This window comes from Lontra canadensis, unplaced genomic scaffold (assembly GCF_010015895.1).
Source record: "Lontra canadensis isolate GAN:19392208 unplaced genomic scaffold, GSC_riverotter_1.0 scaffold5, whole genome shotgun sequence".
Lineage (NCBI taxonomy): Eukaryota > Metazoa > Chordata > Mammalia > Carnivora > Mustelidae > Lontra > Lontra canadensis.
Genome location: NW_022630999.1, coordinates 8,722,249 through 8,745,497, shown reverse-complemented (window position 1 = coordinate 8,745,497; position 23,249 = coordinate 8,722,249). Strand labels below are relative to the sequence as shown.

Below are 23,249 nucleotides of genomic sequence, written 5' to 3'. Positions count from 1 at the left end.
CCTGGGTGGCTCAGTCAGTTAAGTGTCCAACTCTTGATTTTGGCTCAGGTCATGATCTCAGGGTCATGAGATCATCAAGTCCTATGTCGGGCTCCACACTCAGCATGGAGTCTGCTTGAGACTCTCTTCCTCTGTCCTTCCCCTCGCTCACATTCTAAATAAATAAATAAAATATTTTTAAAAAGGGATATTCTTCATTTCCAGTCATTTAACCTGTTCCTCCTCTCAGCCTGCCCAGCTCAGTTAAGAGCACTAATTGTGCGCACAACTGTTCACGCCAAAACGGGAATGTCATCTTGAGGCTTCCCTTTGCACGTTTCCACCTCCAGAAAGTACTCTTGGTGTCAACTCCCAAAGATCTCCCAATCCATCCCCTTCTACACATCTCTATTGCCACTGCCTTCCCAGGGCACAACTTCCGCAGTCAATTCCGAACAGATCTTGCCTTCACTCTTCCCCCTACTAACCATTCTCCCAAAGAACTTCCATACATTTTTTTTTTAATCCTCATGAGATAATAAAAAATATATATATACATTAGCCTCTGTCCCTAGTTCCTGACACAGGACTCCTAGAACCCTTGTAATTTCCAAAACCAGAAAAGCACTGGGAACATTTTTTGCTCTAATAACTCATCTGTGACCCCAGCTCATGATACTGAGTTCCTAAATCCCTTGGAATTTCAAGGGTGATAGCAGGATCTTCTGTTCTAACAAGCTGACTCTTGGGGGGCTCCTGAATGGCAGCTGATCACCAGAGTCTGTGGACAGCCGCTGAGAATTTTCAGCCCCACCTCCCATTCTCCAGAGAGAGGAGAAGGGCTGGAAAAGCAGTTAATGATCAATTATGCCCACGTGATGAAGTCTCCTTTAGAACTCCCGAAAGTACAGGGTTTGAAGAACTTCTGGGTGAACACAGGGAAGTGCAAGAGACAGGACCGTCCAGGGAGGGCATGGAAGCTCCACGCCCCTTCCCACCTCCCTTGCCTCAGGCATCTCTTCCATCTGGAAGATCATCTGTACCCGTTATCATAACCTTCTATAAATTTCCTGAGTTCTGTGAGCAGTTCTAGCAAATTAACTGAACCCAGGGAAAGGATCATGGGAACCTCTGAATGATTTACAGTCAGTCTGTCTGTAACAACCTGGACTTGGCGATGGCATGTGAAGGGGGTGAGGGCAGCCTTGGGGGACTGAGCCCTCTACCTGTGGATCGCACACTACCCCCAAGGAGACGGTATTAGAAATAAGTTGTGGGACACACTGCTGGTGTCACAGAGTTGCTCGGTGTAGAGAAAACCCCACACATTGGGTGACCAGAAGTGTCAGAAGTGAAGTGTTCTATGGGACAGTAGAGACACAGAAGCAAAAGTGAGTTTTTCCAAAATGACCCTGAATCAGACATTTCCGTCAGCTGTAAGAGAATCTGAGCAAGGCTGACAAGAGAAGCCCAACGTCATCCAGCTCCAACCTACCTTTCCACCAACGCACATCACTCCCCACCTTGTTCACCGCACTCAAGACCAATAGCCTTCTTTATCCTTCTCTGTTTCACCTTCATAGGGCTTCATAGGTGCTGGGCCCTTTGCCTGAAATCCTGAATACCTGGTTCGTTTCTCGCCATCCTTTAGGTCTCAGCTCAAGTGTCAAAGGAGCCTTCCCACTGCCCTAGTGAAAGCAGTTGGCCCCCACAACTTACTATCACATCATCCTGGTCCTTTCATGTTTAAGATTATCTCTTATATTTATTTGATTTATCGCCTCGCTGTGGCCCCTACTAGAGTGTAGGTTTCATGTGGTAGGGATCTCATTTGCCTTGTTCATTCCACAGCTTCCAGAATAGTGCCTGACATATCATAAGCCATCAAACGATGCTTGTTAGCTCATTCTAGACAAGTAAGAACCCTCCATATTTATAGGAATGATATGCCCCCCTAGTGTCTAATTCTTCAATACCAGAAAACTATTTCTGACAGATGACCACAGTCCCTTAAGCTGCAGTTTAAATTCTCAGTAAAGACAGTCTCTTTTCTACCTTCTAAAGGCTGATTGATTCTCCTTCCTTTAAGCCTCTCGTCTTCTGTTTCACATTTTAATCTCTAATATATTCCCAGCTTTCCTCTCAGTTTCCATATACTTCAGGAAAGAGTCTAACCAAAACTGAGTAACAGGTTTGTGCATCAAAGCATTCAGCCAGTTAAAAAACAACCTTGAACTGCTGGCTGCCATGAGTGCCAGGCCTACTCTTTCGATCCTGACAAAGAAATCAAACGGAATCACTTCAGGGGCACCTGGCTGGTTCAGTCAGAAGAACACGTGACTCTTGGTCTTGGGGTCATGAGTTCGAGCCCCACTGGGTGTAGAGATGATTTAAATAAATAAACTCCACCCACCCCCCCAAAAAATGTAATCCCTTCATATGTCACATCCCTGTTATTTTTGCTAAATTTCCTTGCTGTGTATTCTGGCCTCCATTTAAACCACTTGCCATTTTCCTCACCTGGCCTTTTTTTAAAGCAATATACCACTAGATTCCTCAAAGCTGCCATATCTTTTTTTTCCCTTTCATTTTTTTCTGGGAGATTTAGCTCATATGAGTTCTCAGTTTGTATAATAAAGTACTTAAAAGCAGGAAGCACTAAGGAAACCTGTACCTACAGACATACTCTTCAGTCCTATTTCCTCTAACCAGACAATGTGCTTACACTGTCATTTAGTGGATGCAGGTTTGAAGGGTTTCGAAGCAATATCTTCTTCCACCCAGCCATCCCCACAGCTCATCAACGGCTCCTCTCAGCTTTCAATCCAGATTAAAGAAATCACACCCCTTCTCTCTGCCAAGGACGGGATTACGCCACCTCCCTTCCCTCCCCCCTCCTCTTAACCCATTTTTGAAGAAAAGGGAAAAAACTAAGACAATCTTTTCTGTGAGTGAAATGTAACAGCTGGAAAATCGAGAATTTGCTGAACTAAGACAATCTTTCCTATGAACCAAGTGTCACAACATTGTGAAATCGAGAACTTACTGAATGGTATCTTGAAGCTTTTTTTTTTAAATCAGTAATAAACATGCTACACAGAACGAGTTACCCAAAACACCTCCAAGAATTCAAGTTAGTAAGTCGAAAATGGAAAAACACAGAAATGTCCAAATTCTTTTCTGTCAAGCATCCGTAAACAGCCTTGAGGCTCCACCATGTGTCCGTATGTGCCACAGGGTTATTAGTGTGAAGTCAACACGGAACAAAACCTTTAAAACAACTGTAGTTTAGTACTATTTAGTACTACACCTACCCTCACTTTTCACCCATTCATATTATGAAGAAACATGCAAAGTTTTTCCTACCTTAGCTGGAGGAACTTTTCCAGCAGCTGTGATCTGACCAGTAAAAAACCGTCCGAAATGATTTGCTGCTAGTACAACAGCTTTATAACTGAAAAAAATAAATATTTCCATGAAATGAAAGATCTTAGACTCCTCTATTATCCTACCTTGCCAATTAAGCTTTCTTTAATAGTCAAAGAAAAGTCACTAACGTTTTCTAGTACTCTACATACTAGTACACTAGGACACTAGTACACTCACATGTTCCCTGGGTACTGTGTAGAGGGGAGACTAAGGCTGTGTAGAGAGGAGACTAAGGCACTTTCTGCTCGGAGGAATGTGGCTCAGACTGAGGAATCGTGCCTGCCCTGGGGAGGGATAGGAGTAGCTGTATGAGTGTAGCCTGTTCCTGACTTTGCTAGAGAGTGGGAAAAATCTGGAAATAGATGATGCTTCTGAAATCACCGCCTCTAAGAGACTAGTTGAATTAGGTTTTAAGGCATGAAACCTGTCAAAAATCATTCTCACTGTCGTATGGATACCTACTCCTTTAACCTCCACCACAATCCTGCAGAAAGGTACTGTTACTATCTTCATTTTATAGATGAGTAAAAAGAGACACAGAGAGAGTCAGGGAATTTAAAACAAACAAACGAACAAAACACTTCCCTTGATCACTAGTGGTTGAAAGCATGGGATGCTGAGACAGACTGCCCTCAGCTCAGGTCCCAATTCTACCACTAACCAGGCTTTGTGACCTTGGGTAAATTTTTGTAATTCTCTAATCCTTGGTTTCCTCGTCTATAGAGTGGGGGAAAAAAGCATCTGTCTCTTAGTGTTGTTGCAAGGACTAAATGGAATAATGCAGGTGAAGGTCTTGGCACAAAGCCCGCCAAAATAAATGCTTGGTAAATATTAGTGTTTCTGACTAAAGAAATACTCTGTGCAAGAAAACTAGTAAGATATATCAATTTCCCTTACTAGGACTTTTTAACATATTAGAGTAAGTTCATTTTCAGATCATTTAATACCTTAAAGACACTTCTACAGTCTCGCTTGATAACATACACACAATTAAAATCACGATGCAAGTGTGTAATAAGATCTACTTGCTAGCTGACAAGAAAACCTTTCCCTGCTCCTATTTTTTATAAAATAATACTTGATAAGATAATGGATGCAAAAGTATAAAATGGTAACCACTATTACTTTAAGTTAAATATTATTATAGCAGGAAAACAGTATTTTAGAGATTACATTATTTGCTAGTCTTACTTTTGAATCCAAGTCATAGAAATTTTCAAAAAGCAAACATAATAAAGATTCAAAGGCCACTGTAAGACACTGGAATATTTCAAAAGATTCAGTTGCTATGCTGAAAAAATAACAAAAATGAGATGGAGCACACAGGAAATGTACAAGAAAACGTTGAGGGGGGAAAAGTAGTGACAGTTTGTCCTTTTTTTGATGAGAACAAAATAGCCCAGAAGAACAACAGTGAACTGGAAGGAGTGTGTCCTCACTGTAACATGGCTATGTGTGTGAGTTAGACAGTGATTTGTCACATACTGTGCGGATAAGTATACCAGAAGATTCACCTGCAACTATGACCTTTGTATATATCAGATCAGGACATAAGAGAGTGATTCTTTACATTGTGCCCCATAAATCCCCAAAGGTTCAAATTTCAGCCAGCTCTGGAGCCATTCCAGGAAGGGTAGAGAATAAACATGTTTCTGGACACCCCTTCATCCCTCAATTTAAGAAAGGCCACTCTGCTCTTCCTGGATTTGTTAATATCACCTCATAATATTTCATTTGCTCAAAAGATTCCATAGTTAAAAACCACTGATCTAGAGCCATTCTACAGGAAATTTTTAGTCCCACAATACCTAATGTAACTTTTCTACAAACTAAATAATATGGCAAAAATTCTGTCCTTTGGTATATACTTTATATCACAAAAATCATCTTCCAAACCAACCATTTGCCATACCATAGTAAGAATAACAAAATGTGTTTTTAATTTGTCCATTCTGTTTTCCGCTTTTCTATAAAAAACGGACAGCTGAAACCCAAAGTAGAATCTATTTGCTCTATTGGCCTATTTGACACACTACATCTAAGATATAAAACCTAAGAAAAACTACAGTTCATGTGTAAGGCCATAAAAAGCTTTATTCAAGTTAGTCTCGCTTTCAAGCACTGTTTATTTAACCATTTTCATCTGTTGGTGCCTCATTCATATTAGCAAATTGTCACTACCAATGATTTTCATGCTTAAAACCTAATTCAACTAGTCTCTTAGAGGCGGTCATTTCAGAAGCATCATCTATTTCCAGATTTTTCCCACTCTCTAGCAAAGTCAGCAATAGGCTACACTCATACAGCTACTCCCATCCCTCCCCAGGGCAGGCACGATTCCTCAGTCTGAGCCACATTCCTCCGAGCAGAAAGTGCCTTAGTCTCCTCTCTACACAGCACTCCAGCCAGTACCCGGGGAACATATGAGTGGCAGGCAAAGATAAGAGGACATAGTTAGCCCTCAGTTAGCAATGTGGGTTTTGACAGCAAATGAAACTTCTTCAAGTCCAGACATTTTCCGTATTCATTAAATAGTTTATGAATTTACCTAAGTAAAACCTAATTAAAATGGCAAATACTAACATGTATACATTAGGTTGAACCATATGAAACTGCCAATATCCAACCATTTTTTTTACCTATAAAAATAGCCATTTATATTAACTAAACTTACTGTGGTAATCATTTCACAATATACTGATATATCAAATCATTATGTTTATCCCTTAAACTTAGACAAGGTTATAAGTCAATCATCTCTCAATAAAACTTGAAAAAAAATAGCCATCTCAACATATCACATATCACAACATATCTAAAAATAGGCATTTCATGTATCCACACATATGTAGAAGAGAGTCTATTCTTCATACAAATAATTTCATAATCATTTGCTCAGTGCAAGGAAATAAGGTTTCTACCTATGAAGACTAAAAAAGGGTGCAGAGCGGACTATAACATGAAAAGTCATTTCCTATAACTTTGAAAAAATAAAACAAGCCTTAAAAATAAGCAAACTTTCAAAAAGCTGCGATCTCCAACAATGATTACAGGTAAGATCCCTGTAAGAGAGTAGAGCTACAATGAGCATGTTTCTAGAGCACCACTGTACTTTTGTTCGACTGAAATGGAAAAGAATCGACATACCCGGCAATGTTGGCCATGGAGCTTAGCGCGTCATAGCCCTGAGCAATTGTGACTCTTGGAACCTGGTCCATTGCCAAAACTGTAGTTTTTCTTTCAGAAAGTTTATTTAGCAAGTCTGGATTTTGGGCTGGGTAAATAAAGCTAATCAGTGTTCCCGATGTCTTTAAAAGGTCAGCTTCATGAACACCTAAGGTTGGGTTAACCATGGGGGCTCGTACCTGAGGGAAAAAAGTCACATCACTGATTAAAAATATAAATATCTTTATCATATTTTGAAGTAACTAGGACAATGTAAATAATAAGCCATAATTAACACTCCAGAAGTCATCTTTCGGCAATAAATTTCTGATTAAATACCTAAATGAGGTAAGGAACACAAAGATCTTTGCCATCTGTCCTCTGATTGATGACCTATGAACTGGTCTGAGTACAGAGCATACTATTATTCTGGTAAGATTAAGAGATATTAGAAAAAATGGACAGGGATTTTTTGTTGTGTGTTCTTTGATTCTTGCAAATTTCGGCAAGCACAAACATCTGGAGTGTCAAGAAGTTAAGAACAGTATAACCTAAACTCTCCACTGTCATACCTATAGATTTATGTCACCTTAAAATTCCAGGAGAATATTTATGGATGAACACTATTCAAACTAGTAGCCTTGCTGAATTGCACTTAAGCAAAAAGCAACTCTGTCCTGGGAAGAAGTATCAAATAAGTCAATGAACATACACACCATATGTTAGGAAGTTTCAAAATGTCCATGTTCTGAAACCACATTTTTTTTTTAATTCCACCTAGAAAGATTTTTAAAATGTGCCTTTTCTCTCTCTCTTTTTTTTTTTTTTAATTTCTTATAGCCATTTTCAGGGACCTTAATGACTTCATTGTCTGTAAAGCCGGTAACATGGCTTACTACCACCAGCTTTTCCGAAGTTCCTGCAGGCATTCAGGTAAGCCAATTCATTGGCTGGCTTTTAAAATGTGTTTTATATCCAAGTTTAAAAATCAGTCTCCAATTAACATGTATCCTTTCATTAGCTCTCATTTCGCAGCCGTGTTCTTAGACAAGTAAGCCCAGAAAACAATAGCTCGGGTACTAACATTTTAAAAGGAAACAGAAACACGGACACTGGGTCAATACTTTCATTCCACAGCATTTCATCTCAATTTACCTATGAGACACCATTATTGGTTACTCCCATGTCAGTTGCTGTTCAAGTGATGCATGTAATTTTAATTAATTAATTAAGGTTCTGGACTTAATTAAGACTCTCTGGCAAGGTCTATTTTTCCTCAGTGAGAATCTATAATATAGATTTAATAAAAATTAGAGGACAACTTTGCATTAATGCTCCTGGCCCCTATCAAATGCTCAGCTGAAACAGCTGGCATCTGAGTGATTTAAGTCAATAGAATGTTTCCCTGAATGTGCTTTTTAGATCACTAGTTCCACAAGATAGTAAAGTCTTGATTAAAAAAAAAATGGGTCCCAAAGCCAAGTAGTTTATTAATGCAAGCACAGAGTTATATTAGTTTCAATATTATAAGGTCTCTCAATGCTTTTAACATGCTCCTACACACTGAGTCTCTAATAAGAACACAAAGCATTTCCAAAACTTATGTGTACCCTACCAACCCTTTACTGTGGGACGTCTCAAAAGTTTTTGATCCCTAGATCAGATATTGGAATGGATTATACTTATTTTTCTATCTAAGCTCTTTTAATATACTAAGTATATCACCAAGCATCTGCACACCTAAACATTCTAAAAGCTTTAGTTGAATTGCAACTTACCTATGTACCATAAATTTTACTATTAACGTCTATAGCAAAAAATTTTGTGTCTTCTGCAAAAATCACTAAGACTCTACCCAAGTTATTCAGTAGAGATTATGAAAAAAATTATGTGACTGATTCATCTCAGAAATTAATACACAGGGGCGCCTGGGTGGCCCAGTGGGTTAAAGCCTCTGCCTTCGGCTTGGGTCATGATCCCAGGGTCCTAGGATCGAGCCCCGCATCGGGCTCTCTGCTCAGCGGGGAGCCTGCTTCCTCCTCTCTGCCTGTCTCTCTGCCTACCTGTGATCTCTGTCTGTCAAATAAATAAATAAAATCTTAAAAAAAAAATTAATACACACACACGCACACACTCACACACACACACACACACACACACAGCTCCTGTTTCCTGAAAAAGTAAGGAGCTTCTTTCAGCCTAATGATCATGCTTCTATGATCCCTATTTTCCTCCTTATTTTGGTTGCAGAAGGCTTAGGATTTAAGTTAATGCTCCCCTCTAGTAATTATCTCTGCTAGACTTGGGATGCAATCTCTTCCTTTCTCTATATGAATTTTTACTTTAGGTTTTACATCTAAAGTTCTTCAGCACAGAGATTCTATTGTATATTGAAACTTTTTATTAAAGTAGGTATGGCTACTCTCCACTCAACCCCATGTTGCTTTATCCAGGGCAGCGCTGCCCTCTCTAGAAATAGCATTTATGTCAATTACCTCACTGTTCCTTCTATGTATCAGAACATCACTGTACATTCAGTCCCAGGAGGAATTCCATGCCTTTTTTCTATTCCAGTAGCAGTTAAATACTCACCTGTTGGTATTTTAGATATATATGAACCAGAAGTGCAAATTCTCCCCAGCCAAAAAGAAGGGAATTCCCACACGACAAATGTAAAAAGGAAGATCACTTTCTCCCCCTCGTGGTTAACCATGGATCACACTGCCTGATAAAAGTTCTACTGGAATATGAAGAATATTCAGAACATGCAAGGATTTCTCTGAGAAAGGGCATTGTTTGAAAATATGAAGAGACATAGCAATAGAGTAATATAATTTTCTTATGAAAAGTTTTTTAAAAATCAGCATGCCATAAATGAGGGGGGAAAAGAATAATTACTTTGACCACCAAATCAGAAGCCAGCACTTCCTTCACCCCTTGGATGTGGGCACCTGCTGCTCTGTAGTGATCATCAGAAAACTTGGAAGCTTCACCAGCACCTGATTCCACGACAACACTAAAGCCCTGCTTGACCAAGGCCTGAACACCAGCAGGAGACAAGGCCACCCGCTTCTCATTTTGGAAAATCTCTTTGGGGACGCCAACAGTCAGTTGTTTATATGGAATTCCTACAAAGGTAAAAAAAACAACATAAAAACAAAAATAGGCAGTTTGTTCAAAATATACTACACATACAAGTTACAGCTCAACATAATGTTCCCACTTCATAGTCACACTGAGTTTTTTTTATCAATGATGGAAAATATTTATGCCCGCTCCCCAGAAAATACCCAAATATTTCATTTAGCCAAATGGCTCTCTTCAAGGCACATGACTAGATTAGTTTAGCCTTAGGGGGGGAAATGGGTTGTGAAAAATCAATCAACAGGCAAATTCCACTCTTCAAACTACCCCTCTGGGATTTATGGTCTCCTTATCCTTACCTTTAAGGAAGACAGAAGTAATTTGCTGTTTTTGAAGAACTACCCTATACTAGACATTTTGGTGGCCTGCCACACTCAAGAGTTTTCTTCCTGGCAATTTGAACGTAAGAAATACCTCATAGATTTCCAAGGGAAATTTCCAAGATTTCCTGAGACCCTACATTCTTGGCCACAGCTGATCAGACCAGGGATCCACAGCTGGGTCAAAGATAACAGTCTACAGGCCAGACGCCTCTGATGTGACTTACACAGGAACTGCCCAAGGACACTCTATGTTGGCCAGTGATGATCCAGTCAGGTTCTTTCTCAGGGAGTCTGAGAGCCACAGAAAAGGACAGAGGGAGTAAATGGTACAGAAGCTATTTGTAAGCAGTCATGAGGTAATCAAAGGAAGGTATACAGCAACAGCAGTAGAAACATCAGGAGTGGCGATACAAGAGGAAAGATGAGCCATAGCTATGAAATCCAGAAGAACATTCTACTTTTCCAAGAAGTATATGAACAGGAACAAGAACACATACAATAAACCCTCATCACAAAATATATCCTAATGGGATCCTGTTCCTTGCAAACCAAAACAGCCTGTATGATATACGTAAAGTATTTATAGATGGTTCTGAACAGCTTTAGCTAAAGTAGATTACTTTCTTCTGTTGTTTTACTCAACATGCAGGCATAGATTTTTTTTTTAAATAAAGATCTGCTTCTATATGTTTTATTAAAGTTTAGAAATCTACTCTAACAACTTAAACTCTAAATATACATAATAAAAAAATTATCTCCACAGAATAACAATAATCATTACGTGAGGCCTTAGAGAAATGAAGTCAACCTAAAAATACCTTCACTTGATCACAGTCTTAGACCCCATACTCCATAAGCAGTAATAACTGATAGTAAGCCAAAGGCAAAAATATGATGAATCTTACCCTCTACTTGAAGAAGAGGGAGGAAAATAATAGAAAGCTGGAAAATATTTTGCATGGATGTGCAAAGTTAAATCACATTTGGAGTTTACTTATCTGACAACCTCAGATTACCTAGGCCCTATATACCATAAGTCAAGGAAGCTACCAAAGATGAAGGAAGATTTAGGAGCCAACCTGAAAGGGCATCCACTTGGCCAAATAAGAAGCAATCTGAGCAGGAAAGAGAATAATTAATTGCAATATAATAAAACACATCCAAGTGAGTTAGTCATGATACTCAAAAAACAAGTATTTTTAAAAAGCTTCACTGGCCAACTTTAGCAGATGTGTAGAAAGCAGAGTAACGGTCTCCCAAAGACAGCCACAGTCTAATCCTCAGAACCTGTGGATGTGTTAGGATACACACCAAAGGAGAATCAGGGTAGCAGATGAATTAAGGTTGCTAATCAAGTGGCCCTGAAACAAGGAGATTATCCTGGATTATCTGGGTGGGCCCGATGCACTCAGAAGGGTCCTTAACTATGGAAAAAGAAGGAAGAGTCAGAGTCAAACAGTAATTTGAAGATGCTATGGAAGTGGGGGCCACGAGCCAAAGAATGCAAGCGGCTTCCAAAAGCTGGACAAGGTAAGGAAAAAGACCTCCCTCTAAAGCCTCCAGAAGGAATACAGCCCCACCAACACCTTGATATAAACCTAGTGAGAGCCATTCTAGACTTTGGCTTCCAGGAGTGCAAGACAATACATTTGTGTCATATGAAGCCAGTATATTTGTGATCACTTGTTATAGCAGAAATAGACAACTAATACTTAAGGGTACCAAGACATTATTACCAAAACTAGTAAATAATGGGACAGAATCCAACATTCATCCCACCTCACCATCGCAACCTCAGGGTAACTAAATAATAGAGGGAAAGTTTTTCTTACAGAAAAATTCTAGCTCTATATGGAGATAAAATGATAGCATTATCACCATTTTAAAACTCCCCATGAAACCATGGATTTAGTTAATGATCATTAAACAGCTGTATAGCCTTTGAATGAAACACTGATGGGAACTTCTTAATAGATGGATACCAACAACATCTAAACTCACTGATTAATCTTCTTGATGTAATGCAATAGATCATACACAGCATCACCTATGAAGCATTCCTGCCCAAAAAACGGAAACCTGAGTCTGATCAAACCTCTAGATCTAGCCAAATGGCACAGAAAATACAAGGGACAGAGGAACTGGATAAATAAGACCAAGGGAATTCCATCAGCTAAATCTAGAATGTGAAATTCTGCAAGGCAACAGTGATATTCTTCAACAAATAAATTAAAAGGAGAAAAAGGGAAGCACAGAGAACAAAAGAAGAGATGTAGCGAGCAAATACAACATATGGACCTTGTTTGGATCATTATTTGGGTAAGGCAACCATAAAAAAAATGGAAAAAAAAAATGAATACTAACTGGGTTACTGTCCATGCTTTTCAATGTGGTAATGAAATTGTGGTGTTATATATTTTAAATAGAATCCTTATCTTTTAGATATAAAAAGGAATTATCTAGGAAATAGTCAAGAGCCAGAAATTGAATAAACAAGTCTCCTGCATAGTTGCTATAGAGATCTTGATGTCCAGCCTTTATTCGCAAGGACAATTCTCACATCCTCAATGCAGTTACTTACTTTTATCTTACACACAGTTTTCTCACACTTGGATCACTTGGCTTTCTAGAACACCTAAAATAAAATAAAAATCTGAACATAAAACTGAGGAGTCGCAGGGTCAGGTACCCGGCCAAGAGTCACTTGCCATGTGAGAACAAGAAAAGAGGCTGTGAATTCTGTGATAGACAGACCTAAGAACTAAAAAAGCATAGCAGTGTTGGGATCCCAAATGCAAAGAGTCCTACAAACTTAAAAAGAAGGGCATTATTCTATGTGACAAAGACTGTAGGTTACCCCCCCCCCAAATATCCATCCTGTTCTTCCACCTTAGTTAAAAAATGCCAATTTTAGTGGAATATGTCATCATCTAGAACAAAGGACCTCTTTTATGTCCAAGTCTCCCTTACAACCACATAATGGCCACCTATCTCAGTTTTGGCCAATGAGGTATAGACAGAGTCCTAGGAGGGCCTTTGTGCAAAGTGCATAAAGGGATCTCACTCAGCTTAGAAAGCCCTTATTTAGCTTCTCCTTTTGGCCTGTACACTAGAACAGCAGCGTGGGGATCCTAGCAGGGAAGGCCTTGTAGGCTACTGAAAGACTTCAGCTCTTAACTCTGCATGGGCTAGGACACTGGCAAATTTTGAATAGAAAAGTACATGATCTTTCATTTTTAAAAGATGATGCTGTTGTGTAGAGAACAGACTGTAGTGGGAGCAGAGGCAGAAAGCATAGAGCGCATTTAGAAGCCTACCACAGTAGTCCCAGGGACAGGTGATGGTGCCATGGAACAGGACGATAATAGCAGTGATGGTGAGAATAGACTCAAATACAAGATACAGCTGACCCATACCTCTATGAAGATCTAGGATGACCCCAAGGTTTCTGAACTGAGCAACTGAGATGAAGTTGCCATTCACTAAACTAAGAAGCACTACTTCAGATTAATTCACATACTTGTTGCTAATTCTTGAGCAGAGATGAGCCATGTATGTTACAATTCCTCAGTACTAACAAGGAAAGAGGAAGAGCTGCTAGGAGAAACGTTCACGCTGAGCAATAGCTTCCCGGATACAACTCAACTGGTTTATTGTTCCTCTTTTTCTATTTTCTTTTCTTTTCTATTAGCACTGATGATCAGTAACTTCTATACATGGAAAATATAAAAAAGCACTCCTTAGGCTTTCTTTAATGCAAAATAATGACTCACAAACACCAGGCTATCACATTCCATGTCTTTCCTTTTATCAACCATCAGAATATCTATTAGCTTCTACAATTTGAAGGTTTGATTTACATAAATTGACGTGAGACTTTACCTGGTTTTCCAGATGTACACCACAGTGCCTGATGAGCATGAAATGTTCGTAAAAAATCCTTCTTCCCAGGTATAACCTTATAGGACCCCAAACTGCTAAGTAACGGACATGAACAGCCAGTCACCATGGTTTTCAGTAGACTCGCCATGTTCGTATGAGCTCCCAACTTTCTGGATGCCAAATTTCCTTGACAGTAAAATACTAAAAGGAAAGAAAATAAAGCATTTATGTGCTAAGAAAAACATACTTTGTCATTTGACCATCAAAAACATTTTTAAAAATACTAATTCAAAGAGCTTGGAATATAAAAGTTGTGTGTGGGCACCTAAGATGAATTTATTTGCCGAATCCTTTACTTACAGAAGATGCTTCAAAAGTTTGTTTCCAACTCAGATATTTAAAACTTGGAATTCATTTTCCCACTTAAATTGTGGTTCTAAACCTATTATCAATTCTAAGCCTCAATCACCTAAGTCTAATTGATCCCTAATGTAGCTGGAAAGCTAAAAAAGAAAATTGCTAGAGTTAGTCACATCTAACGGAAAAGTTACCTTCTAAGTCTGCATGTTCAACAAAAATTACACAGGTACCCTTGAATTTCCCTTAAATTGTCTATAATACTGTATAATAGCAACCTACTTAGCCACCATGTTGAACAGAAAACACTGGCAACCTAGTCAGTACAGCAAGATGCTTATCCTGTAAGACCCCCTGAATTGAGATAAGTGAACATGAGATGCATGTTTGCCAAGTGCACATCTTAAGAAAATTAAACATGGGGCACCTCGGTGGCTCAGTGGGTTAAGCCTCTGCCTTCGGCCCAGTTCATGATCTCAGGGTCCTGGGATCGAGCGATGCATCGGGCTCACTGCTCAGCGGGGAGCTTGCTTCCCCCTCTCTCTGCCTGCCTTTGCCTACTCTCTCTCTCTGTGTCAAATAAATAAATAAAATCCCCCCCCGCCAAAAAAAGAAAATTAAACATGTGTGAGCTATGACTCCAATTTTTAAAAAGAAAGGAAAATGTCATTATCACAGAAGTTTGTGCTTGTAGGTATGCGTGCCACTAGGAACTCTTCCATCAGTGGTTCTCACAAGTGGCCACTCTTCACCAGCTCTAACGGGGCTGGATGACCTAAGCTTCAGTGGTTCCCTCCACTGCTCTCCATGGCAGAACCCCAGGGGTACGTGGAAGGTAACCCCACCATTCCTGGATTCCCAATGTTCCCCCAACCCCCAACCTTCTTTTCTTTCCTTAAAAATCAGGAAAAAGTGGAAGATCTGGAACCCTATCATTCAAGCTCAGCTAACTCCACCAACTACTTTAAAAGTTCTGCACCATCATGTGGGCCCTCATGGGGCCCAGGACCCAGTCCCAGAAGACCTCCATAAGCATTCTTCCAGCATCCAGAGGAAGAAGGGTCTAGCTCCCTCAGAACTGCTGCTACAACTCCCTGAAGCAACTTCTTACAAATACCAAAAAGCCACACTGGGAATGGAAATTCTTAATCCAAATGGTGCTTATTCTTAAAATGCCCTTTAATTCAACAAACACGTATATAGAGCTTAGTCAGAGGCACAGTCGTTAGAAGCATCTGTAAAATCAAACTGGAATAGGTCACACATTTTGAGATAAGAAAAATCAACAAGTAATAACACTACAAAGCAGAGTAAGGCAAGTCCAAAGTTCTTTGAGGCATCAAAGAAGGAGATTATGCATTCCTGCAGGTCTCAGAAAAAAGAAAAGAAATAAACATTTAAGATGGAGAGAGTAATACAAAAAAAAGGTAAGGAAGGGGAAGCGGCGAAATTGGTTCAGGCAATCAGAAATGTGTATGAATAATGCTTTGCCCTTGAATAGGTTTTATATTTTCAGTGTTTCCGCATGTCGTTTCATTTCAATCCCAAGCATTCCTGAGTCCCATAAATATTCTCCTTATTTATTCATGGGTCACTTGTAGGGTTAGTCATGGCTGAGAATGGAGAGCAATCCAGCCCTACATTCAAAAACATTCAGTGAATCTATGCCAAGAACCAAGGGAGATACAAAGATATATAAAAGATACAGATATAAAAAAATCCTTGCCTTGAGGGAGATTTGTCCTACCATTACCAATGACCTAGTCTTATTCCAATCTCCCCACTTACCCTAGTTTCTCTTCTCGGATCATCCAACCTCCCCAACAACCACCGTTCTCGTGGGGCTGATGAGGTTTACCCAGACCCACTGCCACTCACTCCCTACTTGACCTGAATCTCTCTGCACCTCAGTCTGCTCATATATAAAACATAGGAAAGCTCATTTGTAAGACCCCCCATTCGGCTCTAAAACTTTTATGATGAGATTTTACGCCTTAAAGCTGAAGTCCTATTTCATGGAATCCGGAAAAAACTGCCCTGCCTAGTTGGAAAATGGGAATTTGATGTTGAACAGATCCCTGGCATCAGACATCAGTTAAGGACAAGGCCTTCAGAGGCCGATCTCTCCAAAAAATTCCACTTAATCAAGTTATGAACATAACCAGACAGCGATCAGAAAGTAGTTTATTGACAGGAACGGTTCCTACCACTAAGCCTAAATCAAATACAAATGACCCTGAAAGATATTCAGAGAATATCTGAGACTGTGTTATCACAGACAGGTACTTGTTTCCATCAAATATAGAATACTAGCTTAACTGTCACATTTACCCCTCTCTTCACTTAAAAAGCTCTCTTCTATTTTATTATCCACATGCTTCTGAGACTTTGAAGAGATGGGGGAAAGCTTTACAACTCAAAATTGAAAAAAAAAATTAGTATATCATCCGTGCAGCAGCGTAATGTAAGTGATTTGGACAACTATCTTCCCTAAAATTCTTGAGGGCAGAGAGAGAGGGCAGCCTACAGTCTAACAAGGTGACCTGTGGGTTTTAAGCCCCCATTCTGCAATTTATTAGCTGTGTCCTTGGCCAGTCAGTCACTTAACTCCTCTGAACCTGATATCCTCACCTTTAACATGATAATGACAGCAAGGCCCTTTTTGGGTTGTGAAGATTAAAAAGACAGTTATCTTAATTGCTATTATTATTCACTTTGGTATTTTAACTGGCCCAAAGCTTTGCACAAAGTAGGAAAACAGCAAGTGTTTTTTTTGACTGAATGAATGAATAACTAGGGCTAGGTAACCTGAAACCTAGGTATCTAGGGAACACATTCTACAGTTTCAGGAAATTTCCTTTGAAAATGAAATGCTGTGTATCCTTGTGGAAAACTGATTCCATCAGCAAAGGTAAAAAGCCTGAGCACACTTGCCGATAAGAAAGTAATCCTAAACTGTACATTTAATAAATTAAAAAAAAAATAGCCAGGTTTGCAAATAAAGGGGGTGCGATGGAGAAGAGGGGGGCATTTTAAATAAAAGCATGCAAGCCCCATCCAAACGTAGTCTGTCCCACAAGACTCCTTACAAGGCGATCTTTTTACGACTGCCCTGCACAACAGGGCGAATAAAGGACGCCTGCAACCGTAAACAAGTCACGCTTTTAAATCGAAGCATACCAACCAAGGACACTATACCCTACAGAAGCTTAGACTGGCAGGCAGTGTGACCTCGCCCAAACCCACCGGTACCGCCCCTCTCCTTCGGCCACTAAACTGCTGCGCTACGGGCAACTGCACCGGACCGCTATTTATAACCTTCCCCCGGAGCCGATTGGCCGAGGCCGAATAATAGACATTCCGCCTCCAGGGTTCGAATCAGCTCGGCCCCCACCGTTGTCTCCTCCCGGTCGCAAAACCCGAGCCCCACTCTGCCCGGCTGAAGTTTGCCCGGACCACCATCAGCCCGCACAGACAGGCACACTCACAACTTTCGCTCACCTAGGTCTCCAGCCGATCGCCGACCCCGAATTCCCTCAAGGTTCTAGCACAATTTCGGGGCGTCCAGCTGCCAATTCTCTAGGTGCACCCTCTATCAAAAGTCCTCTATGACCTCCCCTCCTCCTCCCATCTTGCGGGCAGAAATGACACCGCACGACTCCCGCTGCCCCCCCCAAAGCTCCAAGATCTGCACCTGCAAAGCTGCCAGTCCCCTGACCCCTGCGAGTACCCAGTTTCCCAACCACCCGGCCACTCCTTTCCACGTCGCCCCAGCAAGAGACAGGAAAGAGGGCCCTCGAAGCGCGGTTCTCCTTCCGGACCCAAGCTTCTTGCCTGCGGGCGCCGCAGGGCACCCCGCACCGGGATCACTGCCGACCCCGCCCCCTTCTGCTTCTTGACAGGTCTCCACTGCGGAGGCCCGGACCATCCCCGCGAGCCCCCGCGGCCCCTCCCCAGCTGCGCCCCAATCCCGCCCCTGGGCGGCCCGCGCCGCGCCGCGCCGCTCACCTTGGCTGGGAGGCCAGGCGGCCGTGGGCGGCACGCGGCGGGGGACGCCGCGCTGGCAGACCCGGGTTCGGGCCCCACCGCTCTGCGCCTCCAACCCGGAAGAACAGCCCCAACCCCGCGGCGGCGGAGGCCACGTGACGGCGGTGCACCCCCCCCACTCCCTCTTGCGCCCCCTCCCCCGCCCCGCGCCCCTTCCCCACCCCGCCCCTCAGCCCGCTCGGCCCCGGTGCCTGCCTCCCTCGCTCCGGACAAGAACACGACGTCGCCGAACGCCCCCTGGGAGCTCAAAGCTAGTTACCCCAAGGGGCCCTTCACTCCTCAGTAGCAGCCAAAACTTCTTTGTCTCGGGCTCGACCCGCGGCCCCCTGCCCCGCCTCCGCGCTTTCCCTCGGCGCGTCCTTGTCAATCAAACCTGGAGCCCTGCGCGGGCGGTGAAGTTTGCAGCGCTACATTTGTAACTGGAGAACCAGCTGCAAGTGTGATTTCCTCTACAGCGTCCCACCAGAGCAAATAAAGAGATAATATAACTCCACTTTTGGTACCTTCCCTCTAGCTGTCTAGGAAAAAATCAGAACTTCTTTAACAGAAGCGGACCAAAAGGCAAGTGGGAGGAGGTCACGGGGTAGTGAAGGGCGGGAAGAAGGGCGCTGTTTTTGCATTCTGCCCGGGGAGGTGGAGTTAAATTCTTCGGAAACGATGTCAAGGCCCAAAAATTAACACACATCTACGTATTCTTCTTCCCACGGCGGGCCCAGAGAAAGCCGTGTGCCGCTGGTAGTATTAACATCCAGCAGCTAGAGATGGACATGAAGTGGCTGGACATGGCCTGGGTTGATGGCACCAAAACTATTAAAGGACCCCAAAACATAAGGACCTGCCTGTCCTCTCCACATAGTTCTGTTAGTCTGCAGGTGTCTTCTGATTAAAAGTGAGAAGAATCAAATACATAAAATGGTTCACTTAGTCAAAGCTCAATCATCATGAAATGTCAGCATGATCACTGCTTTTTACTTTAAGTGAAATATATAAGATAGGCAAAACAGAGATATTCCTTTAAAAAGAATCTTCAGGGAAACCCTTCCTTTAATAACATCTCTTACACTGCAGTCTGCCTTCAGCCCTAGGTCACCAGCGGATCCCAGAGTGCCCAGATGGAGTGAGCTGGGCAGGGAGCCTGCTTCTCCCTCTGCCTGCAGCTCCCCCAGCCTGTGCTTGCTCCCTCTCTCGCTCCCTCTGACAAATAAATTTTAAAATAAAGGACGTCCATATGGTGCTTTTAATCAGCATAAAAGGTCATTCAACTAACGAACTTCTACTGGCATCCAGAGGATGTCAAGGAAAAACACTGCCCTTCTTCTGAAAGAGTTCACAGACAGGAAAGGACACAAGCCCCGTATTTCAGAAAATATAAGGGCGGTGGACGGCTGCTGGGTTCAGTCAGTTAAGCATAGGACTCTTGATTTGGGCTCAAGTCATGATCTCATGGGTCCTGAAAATGAGTCTGGCATCTGCTCCAGGCTCAGCGGGAAGTCCCCTTGAGAATCTCTTTCTTCCTCTGCCCCTCCCCCACTCTTGTGTTCTCTCTTTCTCATCCTCTTAACAAATTTTTTAAAAGATTTTATTTATTTAGTTGACAGAGGGAAACACAGCTAGAGAGGGAACACAAGCAAGGAGAGTGGGAGACAGAGAAGCAGGCTTCCCTCCCAGCAGGGAGCCTGATGTATAACTCCATTCCAGGCCCTGGGACCATGACCTGAGCCCAAGGCAGATGCTTAAGGACTGAGCCACCCAGGTGCCCCTCTAATCCTCTTAATATACTTTTTAAGAAGATTTTATTTGTTTGAAAAGAGGGGGATCACAAGTAGGCAGAGGCAGGTAGAGAGAGAGGGAAGCAGGCTCCCCACTGAACAGAGAGCCCCATATGGGGCTCGATCCCAGGACTCTCCGATCATGATCATGACCTGAGCAAAGGCAGAGGCTTAACCCACTGAGCCACCCAGGCACCCCCTCTTAATAAATTTTAAAAAATAAAAGCTTTGAGCACATGGGTGGCTCAGTCAGTTAAGTCTGCAACTCTTGATTTCCCATCTGGTCATGATCTCAGGGTCATGATATCAAGCCCTGAGTGGCGTTCCATGCTCAATGAGGAGTCGGCTTGGGTTTCTCTCTACCCCTCCGTCTGTCCCTCCCCTCCACTTTCTCTCTCTCTCTCTTGAATAAATAAATTTTTAAAAATAATAAAAGATGGGGCGCCTGGATGGCTCAGTGGGTTAAAATCTCTGCCTTCCGCTCAGGTCATGATCCTAGGGTCCTGGGATTGAGCCCCCTCGGGCTCTCTGCTCAGCAGGGAGTCTGCTTCCCCCTCTCTCTGCCTGCCTCTTTGCCTACTTGTGATCTCTGCCTGTCAAATAAATAAATAAAATCTTTAAAAAATAATAATAATAATAAAAGATAAAAAGTGTAATGAACCATGATAAATGTAACCAAAGAAAAAGGTTCAAGATACAGCAGTTTCAATGAGACAGAAGTAATTGGTAAGGATTAAGACTAAGCCTCTTTCATGATATACGTAAGTCAGATCATTATGCTGTATGCCTCAAATGTATACAGCGCTACACATTAGTTATATCTCAATCAAACTGGGAAAACAAATACTCATTTTAAAACACTGGGGGCCAATATTTGTTGCTTTTCTCTTTCAAGGCTTAAAAATCAGTGCTTCCAAATAAAAAACAAAAATCAGTGGTTCCCAGCTGGGGACACTTTTATCCCACTGTGTCTGGAGACTTTTGTCATCACACAGAGGGAAGGCATCTAATGGGTAGAGACCAGGGAGGCTGCTAACCAGTCAACATTACACAGGACAGCTCCCTACAACAAAGAATTACCCAGTCCCAAACACTAACAGTGCTAAAACTGAGAAATCCTGGCTCAAATGAATGCTTAATGGGTTATTTAATTTCACCTTCTTATTTCACATCAGAACAGATTCAAAGATGACATACCATTTTTCACTTTTTCTGTTAAACAGTAAGTATATGATAATTTTTAAAATTCATTCTTCTCATTTGTCGAACACAGCTTGGTGCCATTGCTCCAGATGAAAACATTTGTGATTTGAAAGGTTCTGTTTTAGGCCCCACTCTCCTACATAGTAATTACAAAATATTCATAGCAGTCTCCAAAGAAAATTGGATTAAGTTCCAAAAGTTTGTAAGTTAGTTGCTTCTGAATCTTAGAAAATATCTTGTATAAAATTTTTGCAAAAATGTTATATTCCCTCTTTGGTTTTGTGAGGACTTTGTCCACTTTGATATCTGCTTCTTCTTCCCGGCTTTTTCCACCCCCAATCCCCATTTAGAAAAGTACCACCCCTCTGAGGATGCTGGGGTGGTTCAGTCGGTTAAGTGGCAGACTCTTGATTTTGGCTCAGGTCATGATTTCAGAGTCTTGGGACTGAGCCCCATGTCAGGTTCCCTGCTCAGAGGGGAGTCTGCTTCTCTCCCTCCCCAGCTGCCCCTCCCCCACTTATTTCCCTCTCTCTTTCTCTCTCTCTCAAATAAATAAATCTTTGAAAAAAAAGAAAGAAAAGTATCTCTCATATATATGTAAATTTTCCTTACAGAATTACAGATTTGGCTATGATTTGGATAATTAATAATTAATTTAAACAAATAAATAAAAACTTAAATAATAAATATTGGATAATTTAAATTTGGACAATCCAATTTTTTTCTTAAGATTTTATTTTTATGTAATCTCTACACCCAACATGGGGCTCGAACCTAATCCCGAGATCAAGAGTCCCACACTCTACTGACCGAGCCAGCCAGGTGCCCCTGGATAGATCCAATTTTAAACACATCCAAATTTAAGCCCTCTGAAATTTAGGAGAGTTTGTACCCACAAATGCTTAAAGACAGTATTTACTATTTAGAGTCCTAATCTATTAAAAGAAAAAAAAGATTAAATCTTTAGAAGAGTATAACACACCATTAGGTTGTCTTGGAACCTCAACACAGAGAGGTGCCCTACAGCCAAAAATCAAAATGTAAACTGAGCCTGAGAAGATATGAGATCAAACACTGAATGCTAGGGGCGCCTGGGTGGCTCAATTGGTTAAGCATCTGCCTTCGGCTCAGTTCCTGATCTCAGAGTCCTGGGGTGGAGCCCCACATTAGGCTCCCTGCTCAGTGGGGAGCCTGCTTTTCCCTCTCCCTCTGCCAGCGGCTCCCCCCCGCTTATGCACACACTCTCTCTCTGTCAAATAAATAAATAAATAAATAAAATCTTAAAATTTTAAAAAAAACCCACCTGAATCCTAAAGAGAACACGTTATCAAAACCCTGCATCCAGTTAAAACCAAGCCAGAGACAGGTCAATTAAATGCGTTTTTATTATGATTATTATGTTAAACAGTTATCAGTAGTTTATGGTTTCAAGCTTCCCTTTTACAAGTAAATATTAGCAAAGTGAACAACTCCTGTGAGAAAGTATTCTTAGACTCTGTAGACTCCAGGGATTTTGAATAATGGAGACACTTGACTGGTTTTAAGGCAACCATCACTAACCCCAATCTCAGCCCTTTTTTTTTCCCAACAGACCAATCAAGACTGTATTGATTTTAGGAAGCAAATATTAACCAACTAAGTGAACTTACACTGTTCAACATTAATTGGAAGAGGATGGAGGAAAACGGACATTAAAAAGCCAGCACAAAGCTAAATAATTGCTAGTTTGTTTAAAGCCCCATGTTGGGCTCCCTTCTCAGTGTCAACTGTGCTATGACAACTTCCAAAGCTTAGTGTCCAGCCCAGATCTCTCTCTTGAGCTCCAGACCCATGTAGCCAGCTCCCTGCTGGTCATTCCCACTGAGTTAGCCACAGGTATTTTAAACTCAACATGAGAAAATTATCTCCTGTTCCTCTCTTTTAGCTGTAATATACTTACTACTTCCTAAAT

General features: G+C 41.6%; 1 protein-coding gene and 1 non-coding gene across 6 annotated transcripts in view; both read right to left on the bottom strand.

The window, feature by feature from the left end:
- NNT (nicotinamide nucleotide transhydrogenase) overlaps positions 1-18,897 on the bottom strand; it is a 93,386-nt gene extending 74,489 nt beyond the window's left edge. Inside the window, exons 1-5 of one of the 5 annotated variants that reach the window (XM_032851435.1) lie at positions 18,700-18,897; positions 13,923-14,123; positions 9,472-9,701; positions 6,556-6,773; positions 3,346-3,433 (exon numbers count right to left, since the gene is read on the bottom strand). In XM_032851435.1, the coding sequence (XP_032707326.1) occupies positions 3,346-3,433; positions 6,556-6,773; positions 9,472-9,701; positions 13,923-14,070 (684 nt within the window). In that variant the 5' untranslated portion in view covers positions 14,071-14,123; positions 18,700-18,897. Of the gene's footprint in view, positions 1-3,345; positions 3,434-6,555; positions 6,774-9,471; positions 9,702-13,922; positions 14,124-17,767; positions 17,924-18,287; positions 18,418-18,585 lie in introns of those variants that run through there. The other 4 variants (XM_032851438.1, XM_032851436.1, XM_032851434.1 and 1 more) reach the window with 4 other exon arrangements.
- LOC116864471 lies at positions 7,406-7,530 on the bottom strand. Its single transcript, XR_004382025.1, has one exon. It is a non-coding gene; the product is annotated as a small nucleolar RNA SNORA33 (small nucleolar RNA).
- Positions 18,898-23,249: the final 4,352 nt, after the last annotated feature.